General features: G+C 40.0%; 1 protein-coding gene across 3 annotated transcripts in view; it reads right to left on the minus strand.

Moving 5' to 3' along the window:
- Positions 1-6,701: 6,701 nt before the first annotated feature.
- Positions 6,702-25,430, minus strand: part of SMARCAD1 (SNF2 related chromatin remodeling ATPase with DExD box 1) — a 102,131-nt gene continuing 83,402 nt past the window's right edge. For all 3 annotated transcript variants that reach the window (XM_075860659.1, XM_075860660.1, XM_075860661.1), the window contains exons 18-24: positions 25,051-25,168; positions 23,321-23,442; positions 22,344-22,532; positions 18,538-18,656; positions 17,456-17,638; positions 13,887-13,996; positions 6,702-7,433 (exon numbers count right to left, since the gene is read on the minus strand). In XM_075860659.1, coding sequence (XP_075716774.1) covers positions 7,372-7,433; positions 13,887-13,996; positions 17,456-17,638; positions 18,538-18,656; positions 22,344-22,532; positions 23,321-23,442; positions 25,051-25,168 — 903 coding nt within the window. In that variant the 3' untranslated portion in view covers positions 6,702-7,371. The remainder of the gene's footprint in view (positions 7,434-13,886; positions 13,997-17,455; positions 17,639-18,537; positions 18,657-22,343; positions 22,533-23,320; positions 23,443-25,050; positions 25,169-25,430) is intronic.

Below are 25,430 nucleotides of genomic sequence, written 5' to 3' on the forward strand. Positions count from 1 at the left end.
ATGTCTTTGACAGTGGGCAAACTTACAAAATCAGCAAGGGATCAAATACTTATTTCCTTCACTGTATATATATATATATATATATATATATATATATATAAAATAAAAAAAAATATACAGGGTGGGCCATTTATATGGGTACACCTAAATAAAATGGGAATGGTTGGTGATATTAACTTCCTGTTTGTGGCACATTAGTATATGGGAGGGGGGAAACTTTTCAAGCTGGGTGTTGACCATGGCGGCCATTTTGAAGTCGGCCATTTTGTATCCAACTTTAGTTTTTTCAATGGGAAGAGGGTCATGTGACACATCAAACTTATCGAGAATTTCACAAGAAAAACAATGGTGTGCTTGGTTTTAACGTTACTTTATTCTTTCATTAGTTATTTACAAGTTTCTGACCACTTATAAAATGTGTTCAAAGTGCTGCCCATTGTGTTGGATTGTCAATGCAACCCTCTTCTCCCACTCTTCACACACTGATAGCAACACCGCAGAAGAAATGCTAGCACAGGCTTCCAGTATCTGTAGGTTTCCATTGATGAAGAATGGCCCCACTATCTTTGTACCCCATATACCACACCATACCATCAATTTTTGTGTTCCAACAGTCTTGACGGGATCTATCCAATGTGGGTTAGTGTCAGACCAATAGCGGTGGTTTGTTTGTTAACTTCACCATTCACATAAAAGTTTGCCTCATCACTGAACAAAATGTTCTGTGTAAACGGAGGGTCCTGCTCCAATTTTTGTTTTGCCCATTCTGCAAATTCAGTGCGCCGATCTGCATCAGCTGGAGTTTGTCAGGGTGCCATTTGTGAGTAGCTAATATCCGCCGAAGGGATGTTCGACTGATGCCACTCTCCAGTGTCATGCGGCGAGTCCTACGCTGTGGGTTCTTGCTGAATGAAGCTAGGACAGCCACTGATGTTTCTTCATTAGTGACAGTTTTGATGCGTCCACATTTGGGCAAATCCAACACTGAACCATTTTCACGAAACTTGGCAAGCAGTTTGCAAACTGTAGCATGGGAGATTGGTGGTCTCGGAGGGTGTCTTGCATTGAAATCTGCTGCAATGACCCGGGTACTGCGTTCACCAGACATCAACACAATTTCTATCCGCTCCTCACGTGTTAACCTCTGCGACATGTCAATGGCTGTAAACGAAGAGAAGCTTGTAAATAACTCATGACAGAATAAAGTAACGTTAAAACCAAGCACACCATTGTTTTTCTTGTGAAATTCTCGACAAGTTTGATGTGTCACATGACCCTCTTCCCATTGAAAAAACTAAAGTTGGATATAAAATGGCCAACTTCAAAATGGCCGCCATGGTCAACACCCAGCTTGAAAAGTTTCCCCCCTCCCATATACTAATGTGCCACAAACAGGAAGTTAATATCACCAACCATTCCCATTTTATTTAGGGGGGGGGGGGGGGGTTGTGTGTGTGTGTGTGTGTGTGTGTGTGTGTGTGTGTGTGTGTGTGTGTGTGTGTGTGTGTGTGTGTGTGTGTGTGTAAAAATATATATATTTTTATACATATATGTATATATTAAAAAAAAAATAATATATATATATATAACAGTTTTATTCACATATAGGTTAGACAAACACTTAAAAAATGGTATCAAACAGAGAAGACTATTTATTCACATGACCATAGCAGACCTGTACTCTGACAGGATCTGTTGTGTTCTACATACAAGTGGTATAGGTAGTGCAGTGGCCTAAAAGTAGCGATATCCTATCCCAAAAAGGAAGCATCGATCGCAAAACACGCATTGGGGTTCCAACACATGAGATGCAGGACCATTGAGATGGGTATGGTGCTTGTTTATTCCCGATAGTATTGGCCTTTCCTTCCTTTATATGGACTGCTTTTTGTCCTAAGTATATGCACTTGAACTTTTTGGGATAGGATATCACGACTTTCAGGCCACTGCACTACCTATAGCACTTGGATGTAGAACACAACATATCATGTCCGAGTACCGGTCTGCTACTCTGCTATGGTCATGTAAATATTTATAGAGTCTTCTCTGTTTGATACCATTTTTTAACTGTTTGTCTAACCTATATGTGAATAAAATTGATATATTTATGGCTTTGTACTCCGTTTCTTCTGTATGGCATTAATTTTGGAGTGGCCCAATTCTTACTAAAGGGAAGGTGTTCCTCGTGGACACGACTTAGCCCGTTAGGACATTGTTCTAGGAGTTTATGTATTTGTAATGTTCCGCATATGTTTGTTTGTGCCACCATCAAATTTACAAGGTCATCAGTGAAGACGTGTTTGAAATAGTTAATTTCACAAACCTGCGGTATCTACATTGATGCCTGGAGTCGCAGTGAATTCAGGCACCTGGGGCACAAAATTATCTGCGGGGATCAATGTTGAGTCAGCTGTACTGGGCTGCGATTGTGCACTACTGATGCCTACCCTTGGACGCTTACGTGGCAGTTCATCAGTAGATGAGTCACTAGATTAAGAGGACACAAAATGTCACCTCATCCCCACTACCAGAATCAGTCATGGCACATGCCTCTTTGGCAATATACAGACGCTTAGTCATTTTTTTTTTTTTTTCTGCTGTAAACTTAAATAGTAACAAATATATAACCTAGAAAAAGAAGACGCTGAGAAACTTGAAAGTATGCAAAAATAGAAAAATACTTTATTGAAATGACATACAGTAAATAAAAGAATCCATAAACCAACAGGTTAAAAGAGGACAATTGGCCATGCAACTCACTAGTAAGCAAATACAAACATTGTATTATTTGCTTACTAGTGAGTTGCATGGCCAATTGTCCTCTTTTAACCTGTTGGTTTATGGATTTTATTTACTGTATGTCATTGTGATTTCAATAAAGTATTTTTCTATTTTTGCATACTTTCACGTTTCTCAGCATCTTTTTTTTTCTAGGTTATATATATTTTTGATGCTTTTTGGGTATACGCCCCAGGATCTAGCCCATACCAATTACATGTATACTGATTGCTGCCTTGCACGTGTTGGACTGTCGGATCCATGCTGTATTTTTGGTTAGGTTAATTAGTAACAAGTGTCACAGGCGTTGAAAGCAACGTAAACCTTTATTTTTTAGAATAACTAAATTCCCTAAAACCAATGTGTTTATTTCATCTATCTACAAAAACTCCCGGGTAACAGGTGTCAAACACAGGTGGATGGAGTTTGGTATGTCCCAATTAGGCTCATACTACCGGAGGGTAGCGATGAGACAATGAAAGGGTGAATTTTTTTTACACACGTCTCTGGGCAGTGATTTGCAGGTAATCACAGGTTAATTACAGGTGGGCAGTGATTTGCCGAGATCACTGGTGATACTGGTGGCAGAGTGCTGATGAGGGTGATTCGTGCCAATCAGGAACAGGAGGGTGGAGACTCAATGACAGGATTAATTTTTTTATTTTATACGCTGGGTAGTAACAGACGTCTTGGTGCACAGGAGCCTGAATGTGGCACACAAGGCTACCAGTCTTATGATAGGGTACCAAGGTTACTGTGACGCAGATGGCGGGCGATGGACACCTATATAGGGCACAGTAGATCGGCTGCTGGGTGATCCAGGGGTTAATTTATACGGTTAATCCGTAACTTAAACTTTCACTAGCAATAGCTCCTTCCCTGATCGCTTCCCTGACAGAAGCGGTCAGAGACGGAGACTACACTAAACTCCCCCCTCCAACTGTCAAACTGTGATTGGTCCATCAGCACTGATTGACCAATCACAGCGATTGCCGGCCGAGGACAGCTGTGATTGGTCCTCGGCCGGCATCCACAGTTGCTAGGCGGTCTCGGACAGTCGTCTGTTTTAAACTCCCGCCGCACATCCCGGTGCGGCGGCAGTTTAAAGCGATCACGTAACTGTACGTGGAAATTCAGGAACAGACCGCATCCCATCATGTACAGTTACGTGAAATTGCAGGAAGGAGTTAAGGTTTGTGGAAATCTCTTTTTTTTTTACGAGACTGTCACCACATTATAAGTGCCCCATCTCCTACATAAGGAGATGGGCGCTATTATGTAGGTAACAGCAGTGCTTTTTATTTAGAAAAACAATCTATTTTTACCACGTTAAGAGCGATTTTAGCTTTATGCCAATTAGTTTCTTAATGCCCAAGTGGGCGTGTTTTTACTTTAGACCAAGTGGGCGTTGTACAGAGGAGTGTATGACGCTGACCATTTAGTCAGCGCATAGTGACACTGTTATTCGCTATGTGCTGTCTTATACTGACATATTAACGTTACCAAAGTGTTTAGACCGTGACTAGACATTCCTTCCAGCCAGGACGGGATGTCTATTCACAATCCCGGCACTTCGTAAACGTTTCTGTGGTACTTACAGCAGAGCAAAGCGTAAACTCTCACTGTAATTACCACAGAAACATTAATAAAGTGCCGGGATTGTGAATAGAAATCCCATACTGTCTAGAAAGAGACTAGACATTCCTTCCAAACACTTCAGTAACGTTAATATGTCAGTATAAGACTGCACATAGTGAACAACGCAGTGTCACTATGCACTGACTAAATGAATGGAGAGAAGTGCATGACGCTGATTAGTCAGCGTCATACACTCCTCTGTACAACGCCCACTTGCTCTAAAGTAAAAACACACCCACTTGGGCATTAAGAAACAATTAGCATAAAGCGAATATTGCTCCTAACGTGGTAAAAATAGAGTTTTTCTAAATAAAAAGCACTGCTGTTACCTACATTACAGCGCCGATCTCCTTATGTAGGAGATAGTGCACTTATAACGTGGTGACAGAGTCTCTTTAGCTAAAACAACATCTTGATAAAAATGTGGGGTCAAAATGCTCACTACACCCCTAGTGGACATCCTTATGGGGTGTAGTTTCCAAAATGGGGTATTTTTTGGGGGAGTTTCCTTAGTTTTGGCTCAAGACCTCTTCAAACCTAACATGGTGCCTAAAATATAATCGAATAAGAAGAAGGCCCCAAAATCCACTAGGCGCTCCTTTGCTACTGAGGCCTGTGCTTCAGTCCATTACCACACTAGAGCCACATGTGGGATATTTCTAAAACTGCAGAATCTGGGCAATAAATATGGAGTTGTTTCGCTCTAGTAAAACCTTGTGTGTTACAGAAAAAAAAAAATTTATTAAAATTGAATATCTGCAAAAAAAAAAAATGACAGTTGTAAATTTCACCTCCACTTTTGAATTTTTAATTCAAAGGGTTAAGAAACTTTCTAAATGCAGTTTAGAATATTTTGAGGGGTGCAGTTTTTAAAATGGGATGATTTATGGGGGTTTCTAATATATATGCCCCTCAGAGCCACTTCAGAACTGGCCCCTTCCAAAAAAATAGGCTATTAAAATTTTCTTGAAAATGTGAGAAATTTCTGCTAAACTTATAAGCCTTGTTGAATAAAAAAAAAAAAAACAACGTAACAAAGCAGACATGGGAAATATTAATAGTAACTATTTTGTGTGATATAATGGTCTGTCTTAGAAGAAAGTACATTTAAATTGAGAAAAATGCTAATTTTCTCTTAACTTGGATGTTTTTCACAAACGCTGAATTTTACCTTTGACATAATGTACAATATGTCACGAGAAAATCTTAGAGCTTAATTTTTCAAATCCGACATGTCACTTTATGTGGTAATGAACTTTGGAGCGCATTTACCTATTTGAGCAATTCTGTTAGGAAAGTCAAAAGTATTTGTTTTTAGGTCACTATACTCCGTTATACATCCGCGAAAAAGTTAAAATGTTATAAGGGCTTATTTTTAGCGGGACGACTTCTATGTACCAAAAGAGTAACAATAAAAACGACAACTTTTTGATCACTGTTTTTTTTGGAAGGCAGGACTAACAAAAAACTGCAATTCTGGAATGGTTTATTTGATTTTTTATTTGATTTTTTACGGCGTTTACTGTGCGGGCCAAATCACGTAATAGTTTTAAAGTTCAGGTTGGTACAGATGCGGCAATACCAATTATGTGCACATTTGTTTATTTTTTGTATGGGGAAAAAGTGGACATTGTTTTACTTGGAATTTTTACTATAAAACTTTATTGATCTATTTTTTAGGGTTCTTTTTAGTCCCACTATGGTACCTCACCATGCAAACTTTTGACCACCTTATACTTAAGTGTCTTCAGGCAACAATCCGTAAAAAATGGAACGGAATGCATCCGCATGTCGTCCGTTTTTCACACAGACCAATAGACTTCTATGGGCAATTGCGGTGTGAAAATCGGACAAAGATAGATCATGCTGCGATCTTTTCATCACAGACGGATAGTCCGTGATAAAACAACTGTTGCCTGAACTAGCCCATTAACTGTAATGGATCAGTGTTCAGTCTGGGTGCTGTCCATTTTACACTCCGACAGCACACGGACGTGAAAATCGTCCGTCTGAACGAGCCCCAAGTGGCGGTTCAGGAAAAGTTAAAACAATATAGCTTAGGTCAGCTGTGACAAATACTGTGGCTGCTTGTCATAACGAGGAATAAACGATATGTAAATGAGGCTTATGGTACCTCTAAAAACAATATGGATAATGATCATTCAAGGACATATGTAGTCAAGTTGTTTCTGCCCTCGCTTACATGACCTTTTCTAAAATATCAACTTAGAAATATTTTTTTTTATAATCTATTTGCAAAAAACCTACTGACATAACAGAGGAAGGACTCTGCATATATTTTATTCATTTTTTGCAGTGTAAAAAACAAAACCATAAACAATTTAGTCAATGGCATAGAAATAAATTGAAGAAACACGTAACAACTAAACATAAAATATACACATACGTTAGAATCCAGCAGACAGCATTAGGTTCGAATCACACACACAGTTTCTGTTGCAGTTTTTTTTAGCCAAACACTGGAGTGGCTACAAAAAGAGAGAAGTATGTCTTTTCGTTATACTTTTTTTTTTGCTAATTTCTGGATCCACTCCTGGCTTTGGCACAAGATAAAAAAAAAAAAAAAAAAAAAAAAAAAACATCAGAAAATGCTACGGAAACTGCACGTGCGATTCCAGCCTAAAAGAGGTAGGGAAAGGATATAGTACAAAAATACGGACATCTAAAGAACGAACAAATTTATTGTTACAAACATTAATTCTCATATCAAGAGCGTTTTTTTTTCTTCCAAAAAGTTGTTTATTCAGTCGCCGCAGGTATGAAATAGTACACGGTGTTATGTTATATACAATTCAAATTTACTAAATTCATGTAAATAGCAGCTATTCTTAGGAAACTGAAGGAAAGCTGTACAGATGTTCTTAGTCATAAGGACAGTAAAAAAAACACTGGCTTTAAACGGCATTTCCAGAACCAAGCACACAGCGAGTCTTGTTAAAGCCCTAGTGATGTTTTTAGAAGCGTTGCCATGTCTAGAGGTATAGTTCCTTCATCACCTAGTCAATTAAGAAAAGAAACAGTTAGTATTTTGCATACAAAATTAAAAAAATAAAAGGTCTTCAATGTACATTAACATTTCATTTATCGGAGACGTGGTGGTCCAGAATTCCAATTAACCCCTTAAAGATGGTGCCCAGTTTAATTTTTTTTTAACTTGCCAAATAGGAACTCGTACAGTTTTCTAATATACATGTAATAGAAATTCTGCATGAGGCCCGTCACAGTAGAATGGCATTATCCACAGGATCACCGAATAGGACTAAACATGGTCAGTTTTCACATCCGAGTCCTACCCGTGCGGGACCCGTATTCACAGATCCCTCAGACTTGTCTATTACGGGATCTGTGAAAACAGACAAAAATAGGACGTCTTATTTTTTTCAACGGGCCCTTCACACACACTGTCCGTTAAAACAACGGCCGTGTGAACAGACCATAAAAGATACAGGCAGCCGTGTGACGGCCGTTAAAAAAAAAAACAAAACAAACGGCCGTAACACTGATCACATATACGGTAGTCTGAATAAGCCCTTACATGACATACATGTGTTGAGGCCACATCCATGGGCTATGTGAATAGGACTAATGAGTAAGGGTATGTGCACACGATAGCAGGCATTTACATCTGAAAAGACAGACTGTTTTCAGGAGAAAACAGCTGCCTCGCTTCACACGTAAATGCTCCTCCTCGCATTTTGCGAGCCGTAAATCTTGAGCTGCTCTTCTTTGAGTTCAATGAAGAACGGCTCAAATTACGTCTGAAATAAGTGTCCTGCACTTCTTTGCCGAGGCAGTCAATTTACGCGTCGTCGTTTGACAGCCATCAAACGACAACGCGTAAAGAACAGGTCGTCTGCACAGTACGTCGGCAAACCCATTCAAATGAATGGGCAGATGTTTGCCGACGTATTGTAGCCCTATTTTCAGACGTAAAACGAGGCATATTTCGCCTCGTTTACGTCTGAAAATAGGTCGTGTGAACCCAGCCTAAGAGTAAATACAGGCACAGTAAAATAGCTGCCTCTAGATAATTTTTAAAACGGCCGCCTGCTGTCAAGGGGATGTGGTCATGTTAATAAAATTAAATATTAAAAAGAAACACACACAGAGGAGACAGGAAGAAGAACATAAGAGTTGCTCCTCTCAGACAGCGACAGATATGAGTCAGTAGAAATACTTTATAGCTTCTGCTCCTCAATAACCCATTATTCACCTGTTTATATACCTGAACAGTGTTACCTGAATGACGTGGGTTACACGACGGCCGCCATCTTTAGTCTACTCAGTTAGCCTATGGATACATTTCTATGGACGAATCCGTGGGCTACACTATTTAATAATTATTTTTTTTTAGACAAAGACAACTACACTGATATAAGGAACTGTATGCGAGCAGAATTTTAAATACGTATATATTAGAAATCTGTATGAGTTCATATTCTATAAATAAAATTAGTGGACAACCCCTTCCCGACATCCGTCGTTTACATATGGCGCACGTCGGGGGGGATGGGGAGCATGGGGCGGGCTTACGGGCTGAGCCCGCTCCATAGAACGAGCCGGTCAGCTGTGTGTTAAAGCCGACACATCAGGGTAACCAGCAGGATCCCGCTGGTTTAACCCGTTAAATGCGTGGTTAAAAGCGACTGCAGTAATTAACAGCAGGAGTTCATAGGAGTGTGTCAGTATCACGATATACTGCAATACATTAGTATTGCAGTATAACATGCAAGCGATCCAACGATTCCTGGTTAAAGTGAAAAAAAAAAAAAAAAAAGGTAAAACCAGGAAAAATGTTTCCCCCCCCCCCCCATTTTCCCTCAAGCACAATGTCAAAAAAAATGAATGAAAAATTAATAACTGGTATAGACGCGTAAAAGTCTGAACTATTCAAATATATCATTTAGTACGCACAGTGAACGCCGTAAAAAATAATATACGCCAGAATCGCTGTTTCTTGGTCACTTAATCTTCCAAAAAAAATTGAATAAAAAAAATGTAAGTGATTAAAAAGTCTCATGTACCCCAAACGGTACCAATAGAAACTACAGCTCGCCCCACCCCACAAAAAATAAGCCCTCATACCACTCAAAATATGGAAAAATTTTAAAAAGTTATGGATATCAAAAATAAAACTTGTTTTGTCACCATATTCTGAGTTTTTTTTCTTATAAAAGTAGTAAATCATTAAAAAAAATGTATATAAATTTGGTATCACCGTAATTGTATTGATTCACGGAATAAAGTTAACGTGTCGTTTTAACTGTACGGTGAGCGCCGTAAAAAAAAACAAAAAAAAAACACCCAAAAGACTGAGGAAAAGCATTTTTTTCTCCTATTCCACCCCACAAATATTTTTCTTCCCAGTTACCCACTACGTACATAAATGGTGCTGTGAAAATCTTCAACTCGTCCAGCAAAAAACAAGCCTTCATACGGAAATATTGAAGGAAAAAAGTGAAAATCAAAAAAATGGCTGCGGCGGGAAAGGATTAAGTACCGGTCTATCCTTGGGCCTTAATGAAAAAAACAAAGATTTATTGATCCTTGTCGCATTCCAAGAGCCATTTTAATTTTATGGTCGACATAGCCCTATGAGGGCTTGTTTTTGACACTAGTAATATTTTTTAATGTCACCATTTTGGGGTACATAAAATTTATCAATTAGTCTTTTTAATATACAGTTGAGTCATCTGGCATCAGAAGTTGCACACTGTTTGTTGCTGGAAGCAGAGGCAGTCGGAACAGCTGATAGGTGCAGGGTCCAGGTGTCCTGCGGATAGGTCAGGAGTATGAAAAACCACCCCATGCCAAGACAACCCCTTTAACTTTATTCTACAGTCACACAATCGTTAAAAGTGTAACAACTATGTATTTTTGTTATGGTGAGATTATTAAAAAATTTACCATTTGAGTACCGTGCCAATTTTGGCCTTTAAGACTACAAATATATATATTTCTTTTTTACCTAGGCATGACCTTTAAATATGCTCAGAAACCTGTGGGTTCCTTGCATGAACCCTGGGCAGTCTGTTAGGTATGGGCCTCGATTGCATACAGGGATTCCTCGTGACATGATCAAAGTTGGTTCCCCCTCCGTCTCCATTTAAGTGCTGCGACCTGCATTGATTGTGGCTTTCAAAGTGTTAAATGGCAAAGATCGGAGATTCCTCTAATATCGACGATTAAAACGGAGTTGCAGCGGGCACTTTTTTTGAGAGAGAGCGAGAGAGCGCGCGCGAGAGAGAGAGCATGCATGGCCCCATAGGAATGAATGGGGCCGCGATTCTCCCGTGGATTGTTGGGGGAATTGTGGCCTCCAAAAGCACGTTCGTGTGCATGGGGCCTTACTTTTTTTATTTTATTTATTAGTCCCCTCAGGAGACTTAAAGCAGCAATCGTTGGATCGCTTGCATGATATACTGCAATACTAATGTATTGCAGTATATCGTGATTCTGATGGAGGCAGAGCATCAAAAGGAGTACAAAGATGGCGAACCTGGGGGTCTTTGTTAGGCCCCAGGATGCCATAACCGTGCCACAGGGGCGCCCCCTGGATTCTAACACTTTAAATGCCGTGGTCGCGATTGACCGCGGCATTTAAGGTATTTAACAGGTGGAATAAAAGTGATCTTTGATTACGCCCGTTGCAGTGAGGTGTCTGCTGCGTAACACAGCAATCACCCGCTGTGTATGGAGCAAGCTCAGCCCGTGAGCGCGCTCCATACTTCCCCTTAAGCCTCATCACGTACAGTTACATGATATTGCGTTGAGTTAAAAAAAAATCACCTATTTGGTATAATTGGTTATTTGTAGATTGAAACACCTTCATTAACAGAAATAGCTCTGTAGAACGCTTAGAACTGGGTGAGAAACAGCCAAACCCCGCTACAAAGGGGAGGTTGTGGAAGACTGTTTCATGTCACCATGGCAAGACTTAGCATAGCAACAAGACACAATGTAGTTGCACTGCATTAGCAAGATCTCTCCAAGGCAAAGATTTAGACTGGGGTTTCAAGATCTTTTTAAGAATACAAAGAAACGGGCAACATTGAGTACCATAGACGCAGTGGTTGGCCAAGGAAACTTTGTGCAGCAGATCAAAGACACATCATGCTTACTTCCTTTCGAAATCAGAAGATGTCCAGCAGTGCCATCTGCTTAGAACTGGCAGAAACCAGTGGGACCCAGGAGAAGACTGGCCACACAAGCGGTCTCCATGGAAGAATTGCGGCCCAAAAGCTACACCTTTGATGTGGAAACAAAGCCAAGCGACTCAACTATGCACAAAACACATAGGTACTGGGGTGCATAAAAATAGCAGCAGGTGCTCTGGACTGAACGCAAAAATTTAAATATTTGGCTGTAGCAGAAGGCAGTTTGTACGCCAAAGGGCTGGAACGTTGGATGACAGAGGATCGGTCGGTAAATGTGTTTAACCCCTTAACGCACCTAGATGTGCACTTACGTCAAGGTGCAGGCGGATCAGTATGGAGGGCGCTCTCGTGGTGAGCACACTCCATACCCTGCGGGTGTCAGTTGTGTTTTACAGCCAACATCCGGGACAGACGGCCAGGAAGAGCGATCGCTCTGACCGCAGCATTTGAGGGGTTAAACGGCCAGGAATAATTGCCACTGCAGCATCAGAGGAGTTAGAGAGGGGGCACCCCACCTCCGACAGCTCATCGGCTGCCCCATAGCGCGATCGAGGATCGCCAATGGTTGTCATGGCAGCCCAGGGGCCTAATGAAGGCCCCCAGGTCTGCCTTCACTCTTCGGCAGGGTTTAACAAATGCCTGTAAAAATGACAACACACGTTAGTATTCCAGTGTATTGTACCAGCAATCAGCTATGGCTTTCAGAATATGGAAAAAAAAAATCTTTGGAAAAAAAGAGTAAAACCTAAAAAAAAAAACCTATATAAAAATATGGTATCACCGTAATCGTATTGACCAGCAGAATAAAGTAAATTTGTCGTTTTTACCGCACGGTGAAAGACGGAAAAACGAAACCCAAAATAAGTTATTGCCGGTTTTTCCAATTCCACTTCAATTTTTTTTTCGCTTTCCCAGTACATTATATGGTACTTTAAACGGTGCCAGTAGAAACTATAACCGCAAAAAAACAAGCCCTCACACCACTCCATTGTCTGAAATAAAAAATAAAAAAGTTATGGCTCATAGAAGCCACTTCAGTTATTCTCTTCAGGGTGCTATCCGTTTTTTTGTTTTTTTTAACTGATAGCACCCAGACTCATTAATTTCAATGCTGCCATGCACACTTCCGTTGTTTTGATGGTTCCGTTACTTTTGTCCAGGGACAGTGGGGCCCATTGAAGTATATGGGTCCGTCAAAATAACGGACGGCACACAGAAGGCATCCGTGTGACAAAGTTCCAAAGTTCACAGCATTCAACACACAAGATGGACGTTGACCGACTGATCACAATGGTGCATGACCACCCAGAACTGTGGGATACGCGGGCAGAATCGTACCACGACGGTACAAAAAGGATGCCGCGTGGGAGGAGCTTTCAAAAGGAGCTGTTGTAGTGTCGTTGGGAGCAGGGAACTCGTGCACAGCGTCAGAAAAGTAGTAAATACTCACATTGCACTTTGCTGTAATTCATTATTTATGGCCCTGTTCTGCTCGGTTATGCTCAAAGCTAGAGAAAACTGCGCCAAACCGATCATGTGACGTTCCTATGGGTGTTCCCTGTGTCATGTGACAAGTTAATTTTAATACCTTCCATTTTAAAAACGGAAGACAAAATTAAGTACAACGTCAGTTTAAAACTAAATACACGGAGTGAAGACGGAAAGCACAGGGAAGTTATAAATGGACACACGGATCAGTTTCAAACAGACGTCAAAACGGTGAAGGATGTGTGCATGAGGCCTAAGGGGTTAACCATATATTTATATATTGTTAAATATTTATTTATATGTGGTCCCAATGTTACTAAATTATCTGAACTTCACTGTAGAAGGCAGAATAAAAGTACTAGCACCATGGTAATAGATGTTTGAATAGACAGGGTATTGGCACATTTTAGTGTTTGTATTACTGCGGTCTTACGGAAACTCTTGCAAAATTTTTTATCTCACTGGTGATTTAATTTGCGGTAGTTCGGAATTAGTAGATCCTTCCTGCGTAAGTAATCACCACCAAATGCAATAACTGCAGAGTACAGGAAGGCACAGCATTAGCTAAACTTCACTAGGCTTACTTCAAGCTGAAGGAAATGGTCATAGCTGCTTTTGCCTATTAGAGCAGAGCTACAAAGCAGGCCACTAGTTAGAAAAACATTAGCAGATAAACATTACGCAAAAAGGTACTATTTACATCTAACGTATTACCACAACTGGGCATATGCTTTAGTGAAATATTACATTTTATAATTTTTTATTCAACAGCAGACATATTTTAGACTGAAATCTGACTCATACCTGTATCGGAGGTGGTCATATCTTGCTCCAGTCTTAACTTTTGTTGACTGATTTTTAGCATGGACTCCTCAATAGTTCCTTTGCCGATTAATCGGGTAACAATAACTTCCCTTAAAAAAACAAAACAAAAAACAACTTACTGATAATGCAATACTTTTTGTACAAACTCCGCGTTCTGTCGTATAGTATCACATTAAAGCTAGCCTTGTGCTCATTCAGCTAACACCATCTCGCCAGACTTCCCCAAACATGAACAAGCTTGAATGTCTATTTTAATAGGGAGAGGGAAAGACAAACTAGTCTGATAGCATATTCTCCCACAGAAACTAAAAATTAATCCTTTTTATTTCTTCTACATCTGCCAACAGGGCCGTCTGCACCCCATTCCCATTAAATCTGCCATTATAGAGGAAACTGTGGGGTGCAGTAGACTTCCATTTATTATGTAAGACTAATTTAAGGGTTTACAGTGTGCAACAAACTTTCAACAAGGTGTAAAATACAAAAGTATCTACATGTATAACACAACAAAACGATACTCTAGAAGAAAAAAAAAAAAAAAAAAAAAGGATCATGTAGCAAATGATGATCAGAATCTGCTGCATGTTACAGTACAATTCAGATAGAGGTTTTCAGAAATGGTTTTCAAATCCGCAGCATGCTCATTCTTGTGTAAATATTGCAGATTTTCGCTGTGGATTTTACCCTTTGCAATGCATACCGTGAGATCCGTGGCAAAATCCTTATACAAATGTTTGAGACTGAAGGGTAGAGGTAACCAGACAGATATATTAGTCAACATGTCTGACGTCTTCTATAACAAATTCATGTTAGAAGGAAGAATCCCCCCCCCCCTCCCCTCTTAGGAAAGATTTGCTCGAGTTTCTCTGCCTCTGGATTAATAGGAGCAAAAAAGGGTCTAAGATTTGACCCCTCTCCTGGAGGGACAGGTCATCAACTGTACAGAGCCCTGCGCTAGTATTTACCCCCAGACCCTGGTGTTTGTCAAGTTTTGTTGCATTACAACTTGGAATTAGAATGGATTTTAAATGCAATTTTATGTAATGGACCCGACAAAGTAGTCTTTATTGTTAGGCTATGTCCACACGGAGTATTTTGGGGGAGGAATATCTGCCTCAAAATTGCGTTTGGAACTTTGAGGCAGATTTTCCTCTCCCTGCACGCCGATTTTCGCCCGCGGCAATTGAGCGCCGCGGGCATAAAACAGCGCGAAATACGTTTTCTCTGCCTCCCATTGAAGTCAATGGGAGGCCAGAGGCGGAAGCGCCCGAAGATAGGGCTTGTCGCTTCTTTTTCCCGCGAGGCAGTTTTACTGCTCACGGGAAAAAGACGCCGACGCCTCCCATTGAAATCAATGGGAGGCGTTCTCGGGCCGTTTTTGCAGAGTTTTGCGACGCGGTTTCCGTGTCAAAAAACTCGGCAAAATACTCCGTGTGAACATAGCCTTAAAGTGGAATAAAAAATAAATAGAAATAAAGCTGAAAACTTGTAAGCGCCGCATCCAAGTGATTTTAGAGGGAGGGGGCTCCCTCTCTCATCCCACTGGCATCCCCCGCGTGCATCGCAGGGTGCCGATGGGTTCTTTGGCAGCCTGGAGGCCTAACAAAGACCCCCAGGTCTGCCTTTAGTAATTGCCTCATAGATCATGCCAGAGGCATGACCTAACAGGTGCCTGTCAGTTTCACACTGACCGGCAATAATACACTGCAATATCGAAGTATTGAAGTATTATAATAGCGATCAATAGTTTGTACAGTAAAGTCCCCCAGTGGGACTAAAAATAAAGTTAAAAAAATTAAATAAAATTCTAATAAATAAATGTCCCAAGTAAAAAAAAAAAAAATATATAAACACCCACGCTTTTTCCCCTTACAAAATACTTTATGAAAAAAAGTAAAAAGTTACTCATATTTGGTATCGCCGTGTCCGTAACGAACCAAACTATAAAACTGTTACATTATTTAACCCGCACGGCGAACGCCGTAAAAAAATAAAAAACAACAACGCCAGAATTGTTTTCTGTTCATCCTTCCTTCAAAAGAATTTGATAAAGTGATCAAACCGTTGCATCTACTCCAAAATCGTACCAATAAAAACTACAAGTCGTCCCGCAAAAAAAAGCCCTCATACAACTGCATCGGTCAAAAAATAAAAAAGTTATGGCTCTTGAAATATAGCGACACAAAAGCAAATAATTTTGAAAAAAAAATAATTGTTTTTAGTGTGTAAAAATAGGAAAACATAAAAAAATCCATATAAATTAAATTTGGTATCGCTGCAATCGTAACGACCCGCTGAATAAAGTTATTATGTTATTTATACCACACGGTAAACAGCGTAAATTTAGAACGCAAAAAAATGCTAAATTTTTTCTCCAGTACCCCGCTAAAAAAGTTAATCAATAAATTATATGTACCCCAAAATGGTGCTATTATAAAATACAACTTGTCCCGCAAAAAAAAAGTCCGTATACAGCTGTCGACGCAAAAATGAAAAAAAAAAAAAAAAAAAAAAAAGTTATAGCTCTTTGAATGCGACGATGGAAAAAAACTTACTCAATTGCTCAGTCATTAAGGTTTAAAATACCTTCGGTATTGGGGTATGTGCACACACACTAATTACGTCCGTAATTGACGGACGTATTTCGGCCGCAAGTCCCGGACCGAACACAGTGCAGGGAGCCGGGCTCCTAGCATCATACTTATGTACGATGCTAGGAGTCCCTGCCTCGCTGCCGGACAACTGTCCCGTACTGTAAACATGATTACAGTACGGGACAGTTGTCCTGCAGCGAGGCAGGGACTCCTAGCATCGTACATAAGTATGATGCTAGGAGCCCAGCTCCCTGCACTGTGTTCGGTCCGGGACTTGCGGCCGAAATACGTCCGTCAATTACGGACGTAATTAGTGTGTGTGCACATACCCTTAAGGAGAAACATTTAAATGTCTTGGAATGGCCCAGTCAAAGCCCAGACCTCGATCCAATTGAGTATCTGTGGCAGGACTTGTAGACTGTTTTACACCAACGCAACCCATCTGACTGAGTTCTGCCTGGAAAAATTGGCAAAAGTCCCAGTGTCTAGATGTGCGAAGCTAAAAGAGACATACCTAAAGAGACTGCATCTAATTGCAGCAAAAGGTGTCTCCACAAAGCATTGACTTAAGAGGATGAATACTGCACATTAAAGCTCTATTTTATGTCTTAATTATGGTTTGTGTCACAGTAAAAAATTATTTGCACTTTTAAAGGGCAGGCACGTTGTGTAAATCAAATTGTACCAACCTCCCAAAAATCTATTTTAGTTCAAGGTTGCAAAACAGCAAAAACACCAAGAGGATGAATACTTTCGCAGGGCACTGTATAATAGTTCACTGGAGATAAAAGCTGCATAATACGTGAAATCCATAAAATAAATGCTATGCAGACAGCATTGTTCTAGTTTTGCGGTCTAAGGGACTATTGTCCAGTTCCACTCTCCTTTTACAGTTTACATTTATTTCGATATGTAGTAAGGTGCGTTGTGCTATACATCACTGCTTGTCCTTACTTTCTCTGTCCCACTCTGTGGCAACGATCTTCGGCCTGCTTGTCGTTGTAAGGATTGCAGTCAATGTCATGAAGGATTACAATGTTTGCTGAAGTAAGATTGATCCCAAGTCCACCCGCTTTAGTAGACAGAAGGAATATGAATATATCCATGTCGCTATTGAATTGATCTATGAGATGTATCCTATGATGAAAGATAGAAATCGGTTTAAATCTTAAAAAAGCATTTTTGATACTCAGCCAGTACAACAAAACAAAGCTGCCATGGGTGATTTAATATGTCCATGTGACAGGGGACACGGACTTAAAAGTAAACATGTAGAAGAGCAGATTTAGTTGTATTTTGAGAAAAAGTTAAGAAAACCTTTTATAAAAAAATAAATAAATAAATAAAAAAAAGAAGAGCAGATTTAGTAATTGAATACAATTAGATGCAATAGCACAATCTATTTTCTGCGGTCTTTTAAATTTGAGTTAAAACCGGACCCCTGGGTCCTACACTACTGAAGCTCATTTCCCAGTTTGTGGGGCACTTATAAGACCATTTTTTTTCACAATGGCGTCTTACTTATCTGTAGTTTATAATCATTATGTCCTTGATGTAATTAAAACCGGCACTCCATGCACCTGCAATATAATTGATATGAACATAAAGAGCTGCAGTTTAAAGAATGGGGAGGGAGAGTGGCAGCTGAAGCCTCTCAGATACTGCACACTGACTGTAGGCACTGAGGCAAGGCAGAACGTAGATCACAGCTGTGCTCGAATGTAGTGGAGATAAAGGACAGTCAGAAAGCAAACACCGATGGAAATTACCTACAATCACTACGCAGATTTAAACCCACAGCTGAATATCGGCTTTACAAGACAAATGCAGTTCTTTGACGACATCTCTATACAGAAAAGCAATGGACAAAAAACATCCCTCCTAGATCATAACCAGCGCCCAAAAACGGTCATCATTGCGTCTCCGGTTCCTTCTCACAGCATCATGTGCTTGCTTGTGTGCTATGTCTAATACAATATATCGTTTAAAATACGGACAAATAAACTAAAAACAAGCGCATAATTATCTCTGGGTACCTTTCAGATATCGGAGTTTTCCCATCTAGTCGAATATATCTATGATGGTGGTGGCTCAGAAAAACTTCTAGAACATCCATCATCATGGTAAACTGGCTGAATAACACCACTCTGTCACCCTGGAAAAAAATAAATAAAAAAGTAACTGTACTTTCATAAAACTTTTGATATGTCAGACGTTCTACATGAGCAGTCTTCAGCCTAATGAGAGCAGATCACAGCCGAAGGTGCAGGGCGCTCAGCGGAGTGCTTCTGCTCCTTTGTTTTAGCCACGGTGGGGATCTCAGCACCCTTATCCCCACCAATCCAAACTTCTGATATACCTATTTGACACATCAGAAGTTTGCTGAAAGTACAGTTACTCTTCGAAAGTTGCAGTTCCAGTGCAAAGCTCATCTTATAGTTTTAGCTGCACAGGAGCATGAAAGCAAAAGAACCTCAAGTCCTCCAGGGCCCTCTTGTTCTGGATAATGTTTAAGTGTACAGTTATGTTAACACTGAAAATACATAACATATGTCCTTAAGGAAAACCACAATACACATCTTAAAATGACATAACATTGGGTCAGAGGTTTGCTGCATTGACAACCTTGCCACGGTTACAGTTTTGATCGATCTCTCGCTCTATAGATGAAAACTGTAATCGTGGCAAGGTTGTCATGGCGACATGCAGTATCGAGCGGCTACCGATCACATCTATGTTCATAACTTTGATGTGATAGATAACAGGTGACCCGCTGACACTGAACCCGTCAGTGCCGTTGACCTGACGGATTCAGGCCTCAGCGCATGATACAGCTGCTCTGTATACAGGATACCAAGCAGCTGTATCTCAAAAAGTAACAATTATTTTTAATTAAAAACCCTAATTTATAAAGAAAGGATTTCAAAAAGGTTTACATAGCCTTTAAAGGGGTTGTCCAGTCATAAGAAACTAATGGCCTATTCTAAAGATAGGCCATCAGTATGTGATCGGTGGGGGTCTGATTCCCAGCACCTCCACCGATCAGCTGTATTTCAGGGGCCGCGACGAGCGCTGCTTTCCCCTCATGCCTTATCTGCTTGTACGGAGATTTACAGACACACTTGTTGCAATATGTAATACTGTGAATCGCCGCTACAAGTGTGACACTAATGAAGGGGAAGCAGCGCTTGTATAAGTGGAGCGGTCCCTTTAAAATAGCGGATGGTCGGGGGTGGTGGGAGTCGGATCACCACTGATCAGATATTGATGGCCTATCCCGAGGAAAGGCCATCAACTTCTTATGACTGGAGAACCCCTTTAAATGTGCACATTGTTAAAAAAAATAAAAATTTAGTTCATTAAATAACTATTTTAGTTATTAACTTTTGTAATCTTTTATACAGTTACGCTTTAAGCTTATATTTGGCTAAGGATACACGCATATTTTCTATGCAGTTTAGATTTGGAGTGCAGAAGATATACATCTGCAAGTGAGTAAAGCAAATAGTGTTCTTTGGCTATGTACACCTTTGAAGGGCATTTTTTTTTCTGGTTAGGTCCGCGGGACTGATGGGTTCAGTGTCAGCAGGTTCTCCATGTCTCTGACACGCAGGATCCACCTGTAATCCATCACACCATAACTTAGATGCGATAGATTACAGGTGGATCCTGCGTATCAGAGACATGCAGGACCTGATGTCACTGAACCAGTCAATCCCACGGACCTGACGGGAGCAGGCTTTAGCGCTATATACAGCTGCTCTGTATAGAGAACACAGAGCAGCTGTATCAAAAAGTAAAACAAATTTTTAATAAAAACTATTTATACGGTTACACCAAACACACTGACTGACTGGTGTAATGAATAAAATATATATATATATATATATATATATATATATATATATATATATATATATATAGCCAAAAAAAGGAAAATCCAGCAGCACCGGTGAATAAGAAAAGATGGGTGCAAATCCCAGAGAACCGACCAAGCTCTCAATATCCACAGAAATACAAAAATAGGCAGCACACCATAGATGAAGTGAAAAAAGAAGGGTACTTTATTGGCCCCAAGTGCGACGTTTCAGCTCTATCCACTAGAGCCTTTCTCAGGCTTGAGAAAGGCTCTAGTGGCTAGAGTTGAAACGTCGCACTTGGGGCCAATAAAGTACCCTTCTTTTTTCACTTCATCTATGGTGTGCTGCCTATTTTTGTATTTCTGTGTATATATATATATATATATATATATATATATATATATAATGCACTGCAATTTCAACCACATTTTCCCACTTTCATTTCATTGTAGAAGTGCAAGTTGAGCTAAAATGCCAGTTTTAGGGGATTGGGTGGATTTGTAAGACGTGCTTTACGGTTTACATTTGGAATTTTCTTGTTCATTATGCGACTCATTCTAACGTATTTATAGCAGTTTATCATTAAGAATTTAATTTGAAGGATGCCAAGCAGGATCCGAAAGTTGCCTTCAGACCACTTTTTTTAACCCCCCTACTAATTATCCCTAGCCGTGCTTGTGCAACAGGAAAGAGGACAATACTCTTGAGTGAGCACAGCCCGGGACAGCAGAGTCACTACAGTGGGAGCTGTAAACCAGGCTGGTATCTTGGCTTTAAAATAAAAGCAGGATTGCGGCTCTATTCACCATCTAGCCAAAACTAGAGCGGGTTTGAAGTTCCAGCTCCATTGCAACTCTCAGTTCTGCCCGTGTGGAGAGTAGAGGGAGGGTCCTGTGGGGGACATGCCGACAGCAGTGCAGGGATTCTCTTATCTCTCAAAGTTTTCCTGCCAGATATTACAATGAGAATTTTAGGAGATCAAGTGTATGCATGATGTAATCTCAATCTCCTCCTAGCTAGAGCTGACAACTTCCTATCAGTGTCCCTCCTCTCCTGCACCATGCTGAACTCTCACACGTGCTCATTACAAGCTGCAGCTTCCCTTTATCTGCAGTGAGTGAGCGCCTTTCTTCTAGTAGCAGCTTTACTGCAGAATTACAGCTTCTAACTCCACCTGCTGCTTTCTTTTACTGCAGAGCCAGGGAAACGGCATATTGTTCTTCCCTGCATCATGCTGAAATCCCACACATGCTCAGGAGGGACACGGATAGGAGCTTGTCAGCTCTAGGTGGGAGGCGATTGAGATGAAGTCATGCATATATCAGTTCCCATAAAATGCTAATTTTAAAATTCCAAGGAAAATTTTGAAAAAATTATTATACAGCCACTCTTACATGGAATTTCATCAGGTCTAAGATGTATTAAATAATGAATGCAATATGTATTGTGAAGTCTGATGACAGTTCCTCTTAAAGGCTAAAATTAGTTACATGAGATGAAGCAGCATCACAAACATGGCGACCCTGTGACAACCGGGTTACTTAGCAGCATTTGATAAAGGGGTATTCACAAACTCTTGCACTTTGAATACATAGTTCTCCCATAACACCATCAATCTCTCACTGCAAGTTCTACTAAAAAGGAATATGCTTGAGATCAGGTTATTTTAACTAGTTCTTACGTTATGTGTAATATATATATATATATATATATATATACACACACATATACATATATATTTAATTTCTTTTTGCAGAACAAGCACTTTTAAAAGACATTTTTAGATATTATACAGCAATTAAATTGTAAACTAATCAAGAAGTTATACAAATTAACCAGGCCCATGTTTGCGCAATGTTTAGCTGCACCCTGTAGCACTGCTGTATTTAAAGTCTTTTAGTGAGCCAGATCCTCTCTAGAATTAGAACTGAACAAGGAATTGAAACTAAAAATGATTTACATCAAACTCCTATAGATCACACCTTTTTCTTACTGTCAGACAAAAGTTGGTCAAGAACCTCAAACTTTCCAGAATCTAACAGCAGCTCCTTTTCAAGCTTATATTGAGAAAGGCTTGAAAATTCAGAGCAAAGTCTGTGCAATTCAAAGTCTGTCATAACTTCCATGTCCTCGAAGATGAGCTCAGGATTGGCTTCACAATGTGTAGGTTCCTAAATGAAGAAAAACTAAAATAAATAATGCATCTAAAAACAACCAGGTACTGCAAGTACTAGATTTTAATGAAAAACTAGGTGGATCTGCAATTCGGCCACTGAGGACGCCGTTCTAGTAGGAACATAGAGGGTTAGACTGCATTAGTCAACCCCTTTCTATATACCCTCGGAGTCTAGGGCAACATGGCAGCTTACTTATGCCTTTTTCCAATATTTGTTTGTTCAATACATTTACATAACTCACTATTCATAAAACATAGCACAAAATATTCCGGCATCAAATGTGTAATTTAATTGTAGAGCCCCATTTTACATCTACAAATAAGATTCAGCCACTTTACAAATACAGTACTGGACTATTTTCCAAATCTTGTACTAATCTTAAAACTTCAGGTCTTTATTCCCATATAAAAAGTTGCATTCAAAACACTGTTTGCACCTGGTCTTCTCTCAGGCTGCAGGATTTTGCCACCCTCTGCTGGTTCATTGAGAAAATGTAGTATTTGGACCAGAAAAACACACAGTACTGTAATTGAAGCTTAAAAAAAAAAAAGCGATCATTTTGCCATCCGGTGTGTATAAACACAAGTGCAGCACAAGCTCAGCAGGTAGTCTGTGCAGTGGGGGTTGGAATTCTAGAAGTTCAGAATACTAATTACTAATCTACCCGGTGAAAGCGACTGTTTTGTAGACTATTTTCTAAGTGAACAACGCCTCATAATAATATTCACACTACGAGCTCTTCTGAAATCACAGTACACGGCTGGCGGTAGGGATAGATTCACCTTCAGCATTAGCTTGGACATGGAGCGCAATTTTTCTGCTGTAAAATACTGCCTGTGTAGCAAGGGGTGATTGGCCATTTTTCTTAAGTGCATCATAACATTGCAGAGCTCGGAACTTTTTTCTAAAAGAAAACAAAATGAGACAGCCTCAGTTATTGATGATAAAAATAAACTGCTTCATACGTATTGTTAAATAGGTTGTCTGAAGTGGGAGAAAGAGTTCGGGAAAAACAACCGACCTGGGTCAACATGGTAAAAACTGTAAAAAAAAAATTAAAAAAAAATCTATCACTACTCATCATACATCACAATTTTGTGGATTAACCACTTGTGCAATACTCCTGGGAGGCTAAAGAGGATGGGAAATGACAGGTCCTTCTCAAAGTATTAGGGTATGTTCACACACAGTGACCGAAAACATCTGAAAATACGGAGCTGTTTTCAGACGAAAACAGCTCGGTTTTTTTAGACGTTTTTGTAGTAACTCGCGTTTTTCGCGGCTTATTTTACGGACGTTCTTGGAGCTGTTTTTCAAGCTGTTTGAGCGGGTGTCTTTTTTCGCGCCATATTTTGACAGCGACGCGTAAAATAAAGGCTCGTGGGAACAGAACATCGTAAAACCCATTGAAAGAAATGGGAAGATGTTTGTAAGCGTAATGGAGCAGTTTTTTCAGGCGTAATTCGAGGCGTAAAACGCCAGAATTACGTCTAAAAACACTGCGTGTGAACATACCCTTAGAAAATCAACAAAAAGTTAATTTATATCAGTAATTCAATTCAAAAAGTGAAACTCATTATATAGATTCATTACACAGAGTGACCTATTTCCAGCATTTTTTTTCTTTTAATGTTGAGGATTATGGCTAACAGTTACTGAAAACCCAAAATTTAGTGTCTTCGAAAATTACGTTCTTCGACTTTCACCCATTATTCTAAACTCATGGTGTGATACTCTAATCAGCAAATCAACACTAAACACCCGCAAAGGTTTCCTAAGCTTTTAATGCCTTAACGACATGTCACGTACTGGTACGCGGTAGCCATTAAAAGGGAAGTATGGAGCGGGCTCAATGGCTGAGCTCGCTCCAGACTCAGCAGGTGACGGCTGTGTTATACAGCCGACACCTCTCTGCAACGGGCGGAATCAAAGATCACTTACATTCCTCCCTTTTAACACCATAGATAGCGACAACCGCATTTAAATGTTTAGAATCAGGGGGGTGCCCCCTTGAACACATCGAACTCCGCCCCCTTTGAACACAACATTGCGCTCCCAGGCCTGCCATCTTTGTACTCCTTTGAAGCCCTGCCTTAGGGGGCAATAAGGCCATAATTAATTGATGTTTATATCTAATAATTTTGTACACAAATAAAATTGAACAAAAAATAAATAAAATTCAGAACTCAATTAATTGACCTTGTACTTGAGCGGTTTTTCAGAGACTTTCCGTAATAAACCGTATATCTTTTGAACCGATTTGTATCTGTTTAAAATGCTGGTTTATAATGGAATGCCTTAATGAAACTGGAAAATGACATACAGCAGCTTCCCATAGCACTGCCAGGTATAAGCAGTGTTGCTACAAAATAGAACACTAAATACATAACATTGAGGTAATGCAGGATTTGCAGTGGAACCAATGACCGCTGTTAAGAAAAAGTGCTTCAAGAAAATGGAAAAAAAGTTTTTTTTTTTATAAAACACAAATACAGCAAAACAAAAAGTTTACCTGTTCCCTCAATTGACCTCTTGAGTTTGATCATTAAATCATCGTATAGCTGCTGCTGCTTTTTGGACAAATGGCAAAACTTAATGTGATCTTGTTTAGGAGGCAATTGCTTGAGGACCTAAACAAAATAGAAACAAGCAGATTATACTCCATACAGAATGAACACCACACTCACAAGCGTGACTATAAACCCTCTACACTAAACACAGGTTTACTGCCAGTGCCTCTTGACTGAGGGTGCCTGAACATGCTGCCATCGTGCTTCTATAGGTGAAGAACATGGTTTTGATGTGCTTCACCTGTACAAGCTGCGTTGCTAAGAAACACAGCAATTTGCGGTAAAGCAACGGGCGGTTTTTCTTCTTGTCAGCATGTACGGG

The sequence above is a fragment of the Rhinoderma darwinii genome, chromosome 1, assembly GCF_050947455.1.
Source record: "Rhinoderma darwinii isolate aRhiDar2 chromosome 1, aRhiDar2.hap1, whole genome shotgun sequence".
Classification (NCBI taxonomy): Eukaryota; Metazoa; Chordata; class Amphibia; order Anura; family Rhinodermatidae; genus Rhinoderma; species Rhinoderma darwinii.